Source organism: Nerophis ophidion, linkage group LG06 (assembly GCF_033978795.1).
Source record: "Nerophis ophidion isolate RoL-2023_Sa linkage group LG06, RoL_Noph_v1.0, whole genome shotgun sequence".
NCBI classification, from domain to species: Eukaryota; Metazoa; Chordata; class Actinopteri; order Syngnathiformes; family Syngnathidae; genus Nerophis; species Nerophis ophidion.
Window position 1 is genome coordinate 36505593 of NC_084616.1, and position 14654 is coordinate 36520246.

The following is a 14654-nucleotide window of genomic DNA, read 5'->3' on the forward strand; positions in this document are numbered from 1 at the left end:
ATATTTTCAGTGCTAAGTCCCGCGTTTTCATAAGTCAAATAATGGCATTGTTTATCCAGGGCAAACATATGGTTTTATATATATTTTCAATTGTTTTTTTAGAGTACAGGTGCATTTCTGAATAATATTTGATCAAATTTCAGTTAATTGATCACAGCATTGATCTACATTTTAAATTTGAATTACATCATCCCATTTAATGTTTTTCAATTCATTTTCAATGTGGGGAAGTGTATGCTTTGGAATTGCCCTTTTTTTCTTTATTAACATTGCATAGAAAAGAAATCCGCAAACCGTTTCTTAGTCAGTTTTCTTGCCGCTAGGGTCATATTTTGATCTGACAAACCGGTTACAAAATTATATGTTTTAGCGACACATTCTGGTTTGTTTGTAAATATCAAATCTAGTAAGGTTTGGCTACTTCTAGTAAATCTGGTTGGATTTTTCCAAAATTGACGCAATTTATGTTTTGATACCACCGTATTTTTCGGAGTACAAGTCGCTGCCGAAAATGCATAAAAAAGAAGGGGAAAAACATATATAAGTCGCACTGGAGTATAAGTCGCATTTTTGGGGGAAATTTATTTGATAAAACCCAACACCAAGAATAGACATTTGAAAGGCAATTTAAAATAAATAAAGAATAGTGAAAAACAGGCTGAATAAGTGTACGTTATATGACGCATAAATAACCAACTGAGAACGTGCCTGGTACTGTATGTTAACGTAACATATTATGAGTCATTCAAATAACTATAACATATAGAACATCCAATAAATTTACCAAACAATCTGTCACTCCTAATCGCTAAATCCCATGAAATCTTATACGTCTAGTCTCTTAGGTGAATGAGCTTCATTTTTTAGGTTAAATTGTTTCAGCATTTCATCAAAATCACAATAAAAGGATGTACCATGAGAGGGTGGATTATATAAAACTATAAAGTTAAATTGTCATTGTAAATTATAGAACAACATTCAAAACCAGACATTCAATCCCAAATGTTTTAGCTTCAATAATAGAGCATTTAAATCCCTCTCTGATATAAAAAAGAACTCCACCTCCTTTTCTATTTTGACTATCTTTTCTGTGACATGTGTAACCAGGAACATTGATCATGCTGGTTGGGATATTATCGTGTAACCAAGTTTCACTCATTGCTAGAAAGTCCAAATTTGAGTGGCTCTGTAGCTGGTTAACTTCAATAAACTTTGACAACATACTTTGAATGTTAAAATGGCATCCAAATATGCTTTTTGGCTTGGCCTTTATTTAAGTCCCCTATCACCTTTGAGTGATTTACAGTGTGAAAATATTTCAGTTCTTTTTGCTTGTTGGTTGCATATTTTGCACTTTGCTGAATGTTCATGGCTCATGGGTGGCATCACATTCAGCTTCATTGTGAATTCTCCCTGTTGCTCACATGTGCTCCACTGAATGCTCAGGGAGTTTTTGTGTTTGCTCACACACATGAACAATTAGAGGGAACATTGCTTAGCACCCCATCTTGACAGAAATGTGTATTTGCAGATTTATAAAAAAAATAATAATACAAAAATCACATGTACATAAGTATTCCCCCTTTGCTAAATACTTTGTTGATGCACCTTTGGCAGAAATTACAGCCTCAAGTATTTTTTGATATGATGCCACACCAATCTTCTTTGCCCATTCCTCTTTGCAGCACTGTCGAGCTCCATCAGGTTGGTTGGGAAGTGTTGGTTTTGTCCAGTTTGTTTCTATACGTAGTTCCTCTTATCTTAACAAGTCTCCCAGTTCTTACGGCTGAAAACATTCCCACAGCATCATGCTGCCACCACCATGCTTCACTGTAGGGATGGTATTGGCCTGGTGATCAGCGGTGCCAAGTGTCCTCCTAACATGATGCCTGGGATTCACGACAGAGTTCACTCTTTGTTTTATCACACCAAAGAATTGTGTTTGTCATGGTTTAAGAGTCTTTTTAAGGTGCATTTTGGGAAACTTTTACAAGAAAATGGCTTCCGTTTGGCCCCTACATACACTACATACAGGGCCTGATTGGTAGATTGCTGCAGAGATGGTTGTCCTCTCTCCACAGAGGAATGATGTAGCTCTGACGGAGAGACTATCGGGTTCATGGTCACCTACATGACTAGACTAAGATGAATATGACAATGTACAGAGACATCCTGGATGAAAACCAAAGCTTTCTATTCAATCTGAAGGAGCATGAGAGGTGCTGCAAAGAGGAATGGGTGAAGCTTCCCAAAGATAGGTGTGCCAAATTTGTGGCATCATATTCAAAATGACTTGAGGCTGTAATTGCTGCCAAAGGTGCGTTAACAAAGTATTGCGCAAAGGGTCTGTATACTAATGTACATGTGATTTTTTTTATTAAATTTGCAAACATTTCCGTTTTTTCTGTCAAATGCAGTGCTGCGTGTACATTAATGAGAAATAAAATGACCTTTTTTGATTTTATTTATAGCTCTTAATTGCGGCAATGAAACATTTTATATTTATATACATATACACATTTATTGTGTGTGCATGTGTGTGGTAGAGAGAGAGAGAGAGAGAGAGAGAAAGAAGGAAAGAAAAAAAAACTACGGGTGGGGTTGTTTGACTTTCAACTTGCGATTATATCATGAAAACGGTAGGTTTTATGTTTTTGAATGTAAAGCACTCTGTGCTACATTTTTTTATAAAAAGTACTGTACAAATAAAACTTAATATATACAGTATGTGTGTGTGTGTGTGTGTGTGTGTGTGTATATATATATATATATATATATATATATATATATATATATATATATATATATATATAACATAAGTGATGCGTTTATATTTTTGTTCTGTGTATATATATATATATATACACAGAACAAAAATATAAACGCATCACTTATGTTTTTGCTCTCGTTTTTCATGAGTCAAAATCAATTCTGTCTGAATCTGAGTTGAACTCTGCGTTTGTGAGCATTTCTTCTTTGCCAAGATAATCCATCCCACCTCACAGGTGTGGCATATCAAGATGTTGATTAAACAGCATGACTATTGCGCAGGTGTTCCTTAAGCTGCCCACAATAAAAGGCCAAACTATTATGTGCTGTTTAATCACACAGCACAATGCTTTAGATGTTGTAGGTTTTGTGGGGGCATGCTGTTGGCATGCTAAATGCAGGAATGTCCGGCAGTGTTATTGCCTGTGTATTGAATGTTCATTTCGCTACCATAAGCCATCTCCAAAGGCGTTTCAGATAATTTGTCAGTACATCCATCCGGCCTCACAACTGCAGACCACGTGTAACCACAACAGCCCAGGACCTCCACATCCTGATAAAAACTTAATCTGCATGCTTGCCGTCCTCATTGGGACGAAGAGCAGTTTGTCATTGTAACCAATTTGAGTGAGCAAATGTTCACATTCGATGACGTCTGGCACGTTGGAAAGGTGTTCTCTACACGGATGAATCCCGGTTTTCACTTTTCAGGGCAGATGGCAGACTGCGTGTGCGGTTTGCTGATGTCAACATTGTGAATCGAGTGGTCCATTGTGGAGGTGGGGTTGTGGTATGGGCAGGTGCATGTTTTGGGCAACAAACGCAAGAGCATTTTATTGATGGTATTTTGAATGCACAGAGATACCATGACCAGATCCTGAGTCCCATTGTTGTGCCGTTCACTCGAGACTTTTTGATTGATTGATTAAAACTTTTATTAGTAGATTGCACCATCACCTCATGTTGCAGCATGACAATGCAGGGCCCTATGTTGCAAGAATCTTTACACAATTCCTGGAAGCTGAAACGTTATTGTAAGCCCAGCATAGTCACCGGACATGTCTCCCATTGAGCACGTATACGACAGTGTGTTCCAGTTCCTGCCAATATGTAGCAACTTGGCACAGCCATTGAAGATGAGTGGACCAACATTCCACAGGCCACAATCAACAACCTGATCAAGTCTATGCGAAGGAGATGTGTGGCACTGCGTGAGGCAAATTGTGGTCACACCAGATACTGCTTTCTTAAACCCCCAATAAAGCAAAACTGCACATTTTAGAGTGACCTTATATCGTGGGCAGCCTAGGGCACACTTGTGCAATTGATTGATTCGTTGATTGATTGATTGATTGAAACTTTTATTAGTAGATTGTACAGTACAATACATATTCCGTACAATTGACCACTAAATGGTAACACCCGAATAAGTTTTTCAACATGCTTAAGTCGGGGTCCAGATTAATCAATTCATGGTAATCGCGCTGTTTAATCAGCATCTTAATATACCACACCTGTGAGGTGGGATGTATTATCTTGGCAAAGAAGTGCTCACTAACACAGATTTAGACAGATTTGTGAACAATATTTGAGAAGAATAGGTATTTTGTGTATATAGTAAAAGTTTTGAGTTCAACTCATGAAAAATGGGATCAAAAACAAGTGTTGCTTTTATATTTTTGTTCAGTATATGTGATGTGTATGTATATGTATGTATGTATGTATGTATGTACAGTATGTATGTATGTATGTATACGTACATGTGTGTGTATTTGTATTAATGTACGTGTATAATTTGCTACACTAACCTCAGTTTCAGTTACAGTTTAAAGGAAAAACCTCTGTTTTTTTGTATTTATTACAACCTTGTGTAGATGGAACTAAAGTTACACAAACACTTATAGTTGTGCTCGTGCTGATCTAGTTGACGCAGCTGTTTACAAGTCGACATATTAATTTTAAACCACATTGAAGAGAGAAGTTTGCCAAACATAAAAATACAGTACAACCTGCGATAAAGCCCAATTTTTGAGGGTAATCACAGATACTCCCTGAACGGCATGCACACACACACACCCACGCACACACACACACACAAACACACACAGCAGAGCATTAATCGTCCCGTAACAGCAATCATTTGTACAAAAATAAAGAATGTAGGATTTACAATAATATCAGGAAATCATCAGAGACAGTCTATGGCTTGTCGTCAGTGACAGCCTTGTGAAAGTGTATATCCTTGGAAAAAACAAAGAAAGTAAACAATGGCTGAGCCAAGGGAGTAAGGGAGATTGCTATGTGGTTCTTATTCCACTTTTGAACCAACCATTCATCTTCTTTCACTTATCTGGAGTTAGGATACAGGGACAGCAGCCTAAGAGACTTTACCCTGCTACTTTGTCTATCTCATCCAGGGGGATCATATGCAAAAAAAAAAATAGCATGTACTATGAGTGGGCGTGTTGCGTGCGATCTACTAACACTGCGTGTGCATTTAAAAAATAGTGCAGACAGCCTTATTTAACTGGGGATTCTGCGTGTATTTGCACCTTTTACCACAATGACACTGTCATTTACTACACATTCATGTTATTTTCCCCCTACCTGTGTGCGTTGTGTTGAACCAGCAGTACACATCTATAATGTGTTACACTTTTTCTAAATCACAATCTGGACAACAGAAACATATGCAGTCTGACACTTAGTTCTGTGCGCTTTTGTGCGCCTGGAATGAGAAAATGCATGAGGAAAGACATAACATTATAGTAATTAATTTCTTAAATACAAAAAAATAACAACATTTTGGGTATATTATGAGTCATTCTGAATAATTTTTTATCTAAACGGAATTATAACATGATTCAATCAGTCGGCGTCCTAATGACTTCAGACGTTGTACAGTAAGTTATGTTTTATTATGTCTGTTGGTTCTCATGAAGTCTACAGTGAGTGGTAAAGAGAGACGTTGTTAGGGGAAAAAGAGAACGTTGCAATGCGTTTTTAAAAATAATGCGCTGAGTACGCTTAAAATCAGCAAAATACTTAAATAGTAAATGTTATTACAAATGTGCCCGTTAATACATTACGTTTTACTTCCACCATGTATATAAAACCATAATAGGGGTGTTTGGATGTTGTTTTAAAGGTATTATAAGTGGAATAGCGGTTAGAGTGTCCGTCCTGAGATTGGTAGGTTGTGAGTTCAATACCCAGCCGAGTCATACCAAGACTATAAAAATGGGACCCATTACCTCCCTGCTTGGCACTCAGCATCAAGAGTTGGAATTGGGGGTTAAACCACCAAAAATGATTAGCGGGCGTGGCCACCGCTGCTACCCACTGCTCCCCTCACCTCCCAAGGTCTGATCAAGGGTGATGGGTCAAATGCAGAGAATAATTTTGCCACACCTAGTGTGTGTGTGACAATCATTGGTACTTTAACTTAACTTTAACTTAGTAGAGTAACTCCCTTAGGCTTCATTGTACATACAGTATGTATTTCAGAATGCGTGCCTCACGAGCAATCGCTGCGTTTTTTGGTTAGGTGTTCATTTCGGTAGACGTCAGATTCTTTAATTTTTTTCTTGCTTCAGTAATTCAATTTAGGACTTCTGGTTAACAAAACGTAGAATCACAGCAGGTTTTGATTGATCTATTCAAGGAAGGGTATGGCACGTTGAGAGGTTTTTGCATCTATTCAGATGTTTTTATGGTTGAAAACTGCAACACTTAATTCTCCAGTGTTTGTGGCTCCTCGTCCCCGGTATCCATGCTAACATTTCTGCCTCCCTGTATGGCTTTGGCGTAAAAACAAGGATTGACATCCAGCCCAGACATGATGACATCCTCCATTCTTGTGTACTGTTCTAGACTGTCAATTCTTTTTTTCGAGGTGTTCAATTGTTTTATTATTGGCTATTATGAGATAATTTAGATGTCTAACTTCATCAAGTGCTGTTAACTTTGGTAGCTGCTTCGATATCTTGTTCAGTTCCGGTGACATGAGGTTGAGTGAGTTACGGATTTCTTCGATGTCTTCCTCTGTCTTTGTATATTTCTTTGGCGGTATCATCGCTTATTTCCATCTTTCCTTTCTTGCTTAACTTTTGTAGAGTGTAAAAAAAAAAAAAAAGTTTGCTCTCTCATTTAGACAGCAGTCAACAGTGTGCCGCCATCCTGGGTTCACTTCCTCCTCACTGAACTCTCTGTAGCTGAGATACAAAACAAAACAATTAAGTTTTGATTTCAAACGCATTCAGGCTCAAATGTAGTGACCAACTTTATTTGCTCCTCCTAATTATAGTTTTTCTCCCATCAGATCGAGGCACCGTCCAGAAAGTCATAGTTTTACCCAAAGACCAAACCACCATGGAGGAGCTGACACTAGAGGAAGTTGAGGTTTTCCGGGTAGGTCTTAACCCCTGGTTCTGAGAGGAAGTTGAAATAAGAAGTCTGACTGAGACGTCTCTTTTTTTAATCATTTACAGAGCAGAGCTCCTGTTAAAACTATGAAGATCTCTTCTAAAAGAGTAAGCTAGCATTTAACTGATTCAAACCTCATTGCATGCACGTACAGACTTGACCCAGAAATGTTTTTCCTGTCTTGCAGCAACAGCTGTATGTGTCATCAGATGCAGGGTTGACTCAGGTGTCGCTGCACCGCTGTGGCGTGTACGGTAGAGCCTGTTCTGACTGTTGTTTGGCCCGAGACCCATACTGTGCCTGGGATGGGGAAAGCTGCTCTGCCTTCACTCCATCTACCAAGAGGTCAGCAGTCGGCAGTGACATTAAGGTCAACAATGTGAGAGTAATTCCCATCTTTGTTCCAGGAGGAGCAGAAGACAGGACGTGAAGCATGGCGATCCTCTAAGGCAGTGCCGAGGCTTTAACGCCAAAGGTTTTTATTTTATTTTTTTCAATTTACAGGGGACACAGTTCTGTTGTTGTTGATGCTGTTTGTGTGATGTTGCAGTGGAAAAACGTTTGAGGGAAACAGTGCAGTTTGGGGTGAAAGGCAGTAGCACCTTTTTAGAGTGTCAGCCTCGCTCTCCTCAGGCCACAGTCAAGTGGCTTTTCCAGCGGGATGGGAAAAGGAAAGTGGTAAGAAACATGTTAATTGACACACATTCACTGTCTTGCAATGACAAAATAATTATGTTTTTTGTAAAATGAATAAAGAATCATGTCCTTCATCAGGACAGATTAGTGAGTTCTTTTTAAAATCTCTTATTGGTGATCAGAACATTATCTTTTATTTTTTTTCGGCGAAAAATCTCAAGAGTTGATCTAGCAATGTCCCTTAGAGTGTACAATCAGATTAGTTTGAGGTTTTACAGTAACACCTCATCTTGCTATCTAAAGTGGCTTTTTAATTTAAAAGATTTGAATCTTAAACAGTTCCCATTGGAAGGAAAAGAACAAACTTCAGAAAGCTTGCATGAAAAACCCTACAATTGAATGTACTGCTGAAGGTTCAACTACAATAGTTTGGTAGGTTGGTGCAGATTAACAATATTATGCTTGAATTGCTTCTACAAGTTGGCAATACCCATTCATCATGTATTTGGTTATTTCTTTCTTTAATTTAATGACTATCATCCGATGCTGCTTCAAAGCACCATCCTTCCCACATGCTTGGGTTTGGAAAACACCTATACCTATAGGTGAATGCTAGTAAGTAAGACCAGGTGTTTATGGTGGATTTTACGGGGTAAACTGTGACCTTTGCTATGTAAAACTTTTGCTTGCAACTTAAAGCACTACAAATAGCTGAGAGACAGCTCTTATCTTAAAACACTCTTAAGTTGAGGTAGCACTTTATAGTGATAATTACCCTGTCATCCCTATTAAACTACGAACGTTCATTTGTAAGTGATATTCATTTGCATTTTAATTTTCAACTATATTTTTTATAAATTCTTTTTGGGGGAAATTGTGGTTCAGCTATAGAATCATTCAGTACAAATGGAAATTCCGCGGAAATTTTGAGTTCTAAAAAGAAATCATTTTATAAGCAGACTTTAGGAAATCCGTATGTGATGAGGTGGCGACTTGTCCAGAGTGTACCCCGTCTTCCGCCCGATTGTAGCTGAGATAGGCGCCAGCACCCCCCGCAACCCCAAATGGGAATAAGCGGTAGAAAATGGATGGAAGGAAATCCATAAACTTAGAAATTAACGATTTCTGAAACTAAGAATACCAAAAAAATAGAAGATTAGAGTGTGTCTAACCAAATGCTAAAATGTATGGAGTATTTTATTTAAAATTATGATAAACAATAATACTGACTCTGAATGATGTCTACCATTTACCCATATATTTTTTTCATGAATATACATTAATGACATTTGTGGCACCCCTTCTTGGTTGTGGTGAAAATGATTTGTAAGACATGCTAGCATACATGTAATGCATCGGGGATTTTAGAACTACCACTAGTGCAGTGGTTCTCAACCTTTTTTCAGTGATGTACCCCCTGTGAACATTTTTTTAATTAAACTCCCCCCTAATCAGAGCAAAGCATTTTTGGTTGAAAAAAAGAGATAAAGAAGTAAAATACAGCACTATGTCATCAGTTTCTGATGTATTAAATTGTATAACAGTGCAAAATATTTTTCATCGTAGTGGTCTTTCTTGAACTATTTGGAAAAAAAGATATAAAAATAACTAAAAACTTGTTGAAAAATAAGCAAGTGATTCAACTATAAATAAAGATTCTACACATAGAAGTAATCATCAACTTAAAGTGCCCCCTTTGGGGATTGTAATAGAGATCCATTCGGATTCATGAACTTAATTCTAAACATTTCTTCACAAAAAAAGAAATCTTTAACATCAATATGTTATTGAACATGTCCACAAAAAAATCTAGCTGTCAACACTGAATATTGAATTGTTGTATTTTTTTTTTACAGTTTATGAACATACATTCATATTTGGTTGCAGTATTATTCAATAAATATATTAACAAAGGATTTTTGATTTGTTGCTATTTTTTGAATATTTTTAAAAAATCACATGCACCCCTTGGCATACCTTCAAGTACCCCCAGGGGTACGCGTACCCCCATTTGAGAACCACTCCACTAGTGGTACATGGGCACCATCTAGCGGTATGCCAAAGAATCACTGAATTAAAGTACAGTATTTTATTTTCCTACAATCAAACTGTTTGTTACAATGGTCAAAAATATTAAATATACTTGTTCAATTAAAACCTGCATTGTTTTTAATAATTACTTCAGCATACTACACTATTGTATTTTAATGTTAGTCATTATGGTGGTACATTTGAGAGCCAAGTTTTTTCTCAGGTGTTACTAGGTGAAAAAAGTTAGACAACCACATTCAATATCCTCATTAATCATTATTGGACAAATGGTCAATGACATAAGGCCAATCTGTTGCCAAGTCCTGCAAAGGTTTGGTTGGGAGGGCCTTTTTTTTTAAGCCGGCAAGTATTAGATGTGAGCTTGCCAGTTCCCTATAGGTATGTGTGTACCATTTTTTTTTGAGAAGTTATGATCTAATGTTTTGTTTTGCTTGTTGACTTGTGTGACACAATTCAAAAGTTGCAAGACAGAGCCGTGTGCACAGAAAGTATGGACAACTAAACCACGAGCGCCATATTGGACACAAAAGACATGTGCTACTTTGCCTGGAAGCATGCAATTGCAATCGTTCTGACGCTGTCCTGACAAAAAAAAAATGAAATAAGTCTAAATATAATTATAAACTAATGCCAGCTCATAAATTTTAAATAAAATAGGCTTTTATTTCATCAAAGTATGATTTTGGAGCAATTTTCCACACGTATTTGATGCACTTTGCCACTATACTCATGCAGTTTTTAGGACCAGCAGACTGTCTCACATGCTGCGAATGCCGCAATAAATATAACACATTTGAACCAAAAGGACCGTATCACCCACATTTATGCCAAAATCCTCATTAGCTTTTGACCAACAATTATGGAGAAATTGCTGTATGTCAACTGTGGTGCTTTCCTCCAATGTATTGCTTGTAATCACTGCGCTATATATGGCTGTGCTTCTACTTTTGTTTTGTTTTTTAATATTTTATATGTTTTGCTGAGCTGCTACCTTACCGTGGTAGAGGAGTTTGCGTGTCCCAATGATCCTAGGAGCTATGTTGTCTGGGGGCTTTCATGCCCCCTGGTAGGGTCTCCCAAGACAAACAGGTCCTAGGTGAGTGATCAGACAAAGAGCAGCTCAAAGACTTCTATGGAATTACAACAAAATGAACCCAGATTTCCCTCGCCCGGACGTGGGACACCGGGTCCCCGCTCTGGAGCCAGGCCCGGAGTTGGGGCACGATGGCGAGCGCCTGGTGGTCGGGCCTGTCCCCATGGGGCCCGGCCGGGCACAGCCCGAAGAGGCAACGTGGGTCATCCCTCCAATGGGCTCACCACTCATAGGAGGGGCCATAGAGGTCGGGTGCATTGTGAGCTGGGCGGCAGCCGAAGGCAGGGCACTTGGCGGTCCGATCCTCGGCTACAGAAGCTAGCTCTTGGGACGTGGAACGTCACCTCACTGGGGGTGAAGGAGCCTGAGCTAGTGCGCGAGGTAGAGAAGTTCCGGCTGGATATAGTCGGACTCACCTCGACGCACAGCAAGGGCTCTGGAACCAGTTCTCTCGAGAGGGACTGGACCCTCTTCCACTCTGGCGTTGCCGGCAGTGAGAGGCGACGGGCTGGGGTGGCAATCCTCGTTGCCCCCCGGCTCAAAGCCTGCACGTTTGAGTTCAACCCAGTGGACGAGAGGGTAGCTTCCCTTCGCCTTCGGGTGGGGGGACGGGTCCTGACTGTTGTTTGTGCTTACGCACCAAACAGCAGTTCAGAATACCCACCCTTTTTGGGTACACTCGAGGGAGTACTGGAAAGTGCTCCTCCGGGTGATTACCTTGTCCTACTGGGAGACTTCAACGCTCACGTTGGCAACGACAGTGAAACCTGGAGAGACGTGATTGGGAAGAATGGTCGCCCGGATCTAAACCCGAGTGGTGTTTTGTTATTGGACTTTTGTGCTCGTCACGGATTGTCCATAACAAACACCATGTTCAAACATAAGGGTGTCCATTTGTGCACTTGGCACCAGGACACCCTAGGCCGCAGTTCCATGATCGACTTTGTAGTTGTGTCATCAGATTTGCGGCCTTATGTTTTGGACACTCGGGTGAAGAGAGGGGCGGAGCTTTCTACCGATCACCACCTGGTGGTGAGTTGGCTGCGATGGTGGGGGAGAATGCCTGACAGACCTGGCAGGCCCAAGCGCATTGTGAGGGTCTGCTGGGAACGTCTGGCAGAGTCTCCTGTCAGAGAGAGTTTCAATTCACACCTCCGGGAGAACTTTGAACATGTCACGAGGGAGGTGCGGGACATTGAGTCCGAGTGGACCATGTTCCGAACCTCTATTGTCGAGGCGGCTGATTGGAGCTGTGGCCGCAAGGTTGTTGGTGCCTGTCGTGGCGGTAATCCCAGAACCCGTTGGTGGACACCAGCAGTGAGGGATGCCGTCAAGCTGAAGAAGGAGTCCTATCGGGTTCTTTTGGCTCATAGGACTCCGGAGGCGGTGGACGGGTACCGACGGGCCAAGCGGTGTGCAGCTTTAGCGGTCGCGGAGGCAAAAACTCGGACATGGGAAGAGTTCGGCGAAGCCATGGAAAACGACTTCCGGACGGCTTCGAAGCGATTCTGGACCACCATACGGCGCCTCAGGAAGGGGAAGCAGTGCACTATCAACACCGTGTATGGTGCGGATGGTGTTCTGCTGACTTCGACTGCGGATGTTGTGGATCGGTGGAGGGAATACTTCGAAGACCTCCTCAATCCCACCAACACGTCTTTCTTTGAGGAAGCGGTGCCTGGGGAATCTGTAGTGGACTCTCCTATTTCTGGGGCTGAGGTCGCTGAGGTAGTTAAAAAGCTCCTCGGCGGCAAGGCCCCGGGGGTGGATGATATCCGCCCGGAGTTCCTTAAGGCTCTGGATGCTGTGGGGCTGTCTTGGTTGACAAGACTCTGCAGCATCGCGTGGACATCGGGGGCGGTACCTCTGGATTGGCAGACCGGGGTGGTGGTCCCTCTCTTTAAGAAGGGGGACCGGAGGGTGTGTTCCAACTATCGTGGGATCACACTCCTCAGCCTTCCCGGTAAGGTTTATTCAGGTGTACTGGAGAGGAGGCTTCGCCGGATAGTCGAACCTCGGATTCAGGAGGAACAGTGTGGTTTTCGTCCTGGCCGTGGAACTGTGGACCAGCTCTATACTCTCGGCAGGGTTCTTGAGGGTGCATGGGAGTTTGCCCAACCAGTCTACATGTGCTTTGTGGACTTGGAGAAGGCATTCGACCGTGTCCCTCGGGAAGTCCTGTGGGGAGTGCTCAGAGAGTATGGGGTATCGGACTGTCTTATTGTGGCAGTCCGCTCCCTGTATGATCAGTGTCAGAGCTTGGTCCGCATTGCTGGCAGTAAGTCGGACACGTTTCCAGTGAGGGTTGGACTCCGCCAAGGCCTTCCTTTGTCACCGATTCTGTTCATAACTTTTATGGACAGAATTTCTAGGCGCAGCCAAGGCGTTGAGGGGTTCCGGTTTGGTGGCCACGGGATTAGGTCTCTGCTTTTTGCAGATGATGTAGTCCTGATGGCTTCATCTGGCCGGGATCTTCAGCTCTCACTGGATCGGTTCGCAGCCGAGTGTGAAGCGACCGGAATGAGAATCAGCACCTCCAAGTCCGAGTCCATGGTTCTCGCCCGGAAAAGGGTGGAGTGCCATCTCCGGGTTGGGGAGGAGACCCTGCCCCAAGTGGAGGAGTTCAAGTACCTAGGAGTCTTGTTCACGAGTGGGGGAAGAGTGGATCGTGAGATCGACAGGCGGATCGGTGCGGCGTCTTCAGTAATGCGGACGTTGTATCGATCCGTTGTGGTGAAGAAGGAGCTGAGCCGGAAGGCAAAGCTCTCAATTTACCGGTCGATCTACGTTCCCATCCTCACCTATGGTCATGAGCTTTGGGTCATGACCGAAAGGATAAGATCACGGGTACAAGCGGCCGAAATGAGTTTCCTCCGCCGGGTGGCGGGGCTCTCCCTTAGAGATAGGGTGAGAAGCTCTGCCATCCGGGAGGAGCTCAACGTAAAGCCGCTGCTCCTCCACATCGAGAGGAGCCAGATGAAGTGGTTCGGGCATCTGGTCAGGATGCCACCCGAACGCCTCCCTAGGGATGTGTTTAGGGCACGTCCAGCTGGTAGGAGGCCACGGGGAAGACCCAGGACACGTTGGGAAGACTATGTCTCCCGGCTGGCCTGGGAACGCCTCGGGATCCCCCGGGAAGAGCTAGACGAAGTGGCTGGAGATAGGGAAGTCTGGGCTTCCCTGCTTAGGCTGCTGCCCCCGCGACCCGACCTCGGATAAGCGGAAGATGATGGATGGATGGATGGATGTTTTGCTGTGGCGAGTCTTCAAGTCTTCCTGAATTTATTATCACCATACTTAAACACAGAACTAATGCTGTTTTTACTGCAATATTTATTAGTTTAGTTTGAATTATTGGTGACACATGCAGAAAAGGTGCATTTTTAAAGTAAAGTTTCATCATGCAAAGTGTTACTGAGAGTGACATATAACATGTCTCCCATATGTTTGCTTACCTCGCACAATATATTGTTGTCATTCATTGGCACTTTTTCCGATCTAACCTGTACTTTCCATAATTTTCTTCCCGCATTTTAAGGCGAGTGGAGTGTCCCCAAGCCGCACAACACGGCATGTTTACTTGGCAAAAACTTTTCAACTTAAATAAATGTCCAATGACAAAGTGAGTGTTGCTGTAGTCACGTGAGGCGCTTTTGTCCATTCATATACAAGATCATCT

General features: G+C 41.9%; 1 protein-coding gene across 2 annotated transcripts in view; it reads left to right on the forward strand.

The window, feature by feature from the left end:
* The window catches only part of LOC133554653 (semaphorin-3F-like), a 57878-nt gene that overhangs the window by 38592 nt on the left and 4632 nt on the right, over positions 1-14654 (forward strand). For both annotated transcript variants that reach the window (XM_061903634.1, XM_061903635.1), the window contains 5 exons: positions 7091-7179; positions 7260-7301; positions 7382-7539; positions 7602-7669; positions 7745-7872. In XM_061903634.1, coding sequence (XP_061759618.1) covers positions 7091-7179; positions 7260-7301; positions 7382-7539; positions 7602-7669; positions 7745-7872 — 485 coding nt within the window. The remainder of the gene's footprint in view (positions 1-7090; positions 7180-7259; positions 7302-7381; positions 7540-7601; positions 7670-7744; positions 7873-14654) is intronic.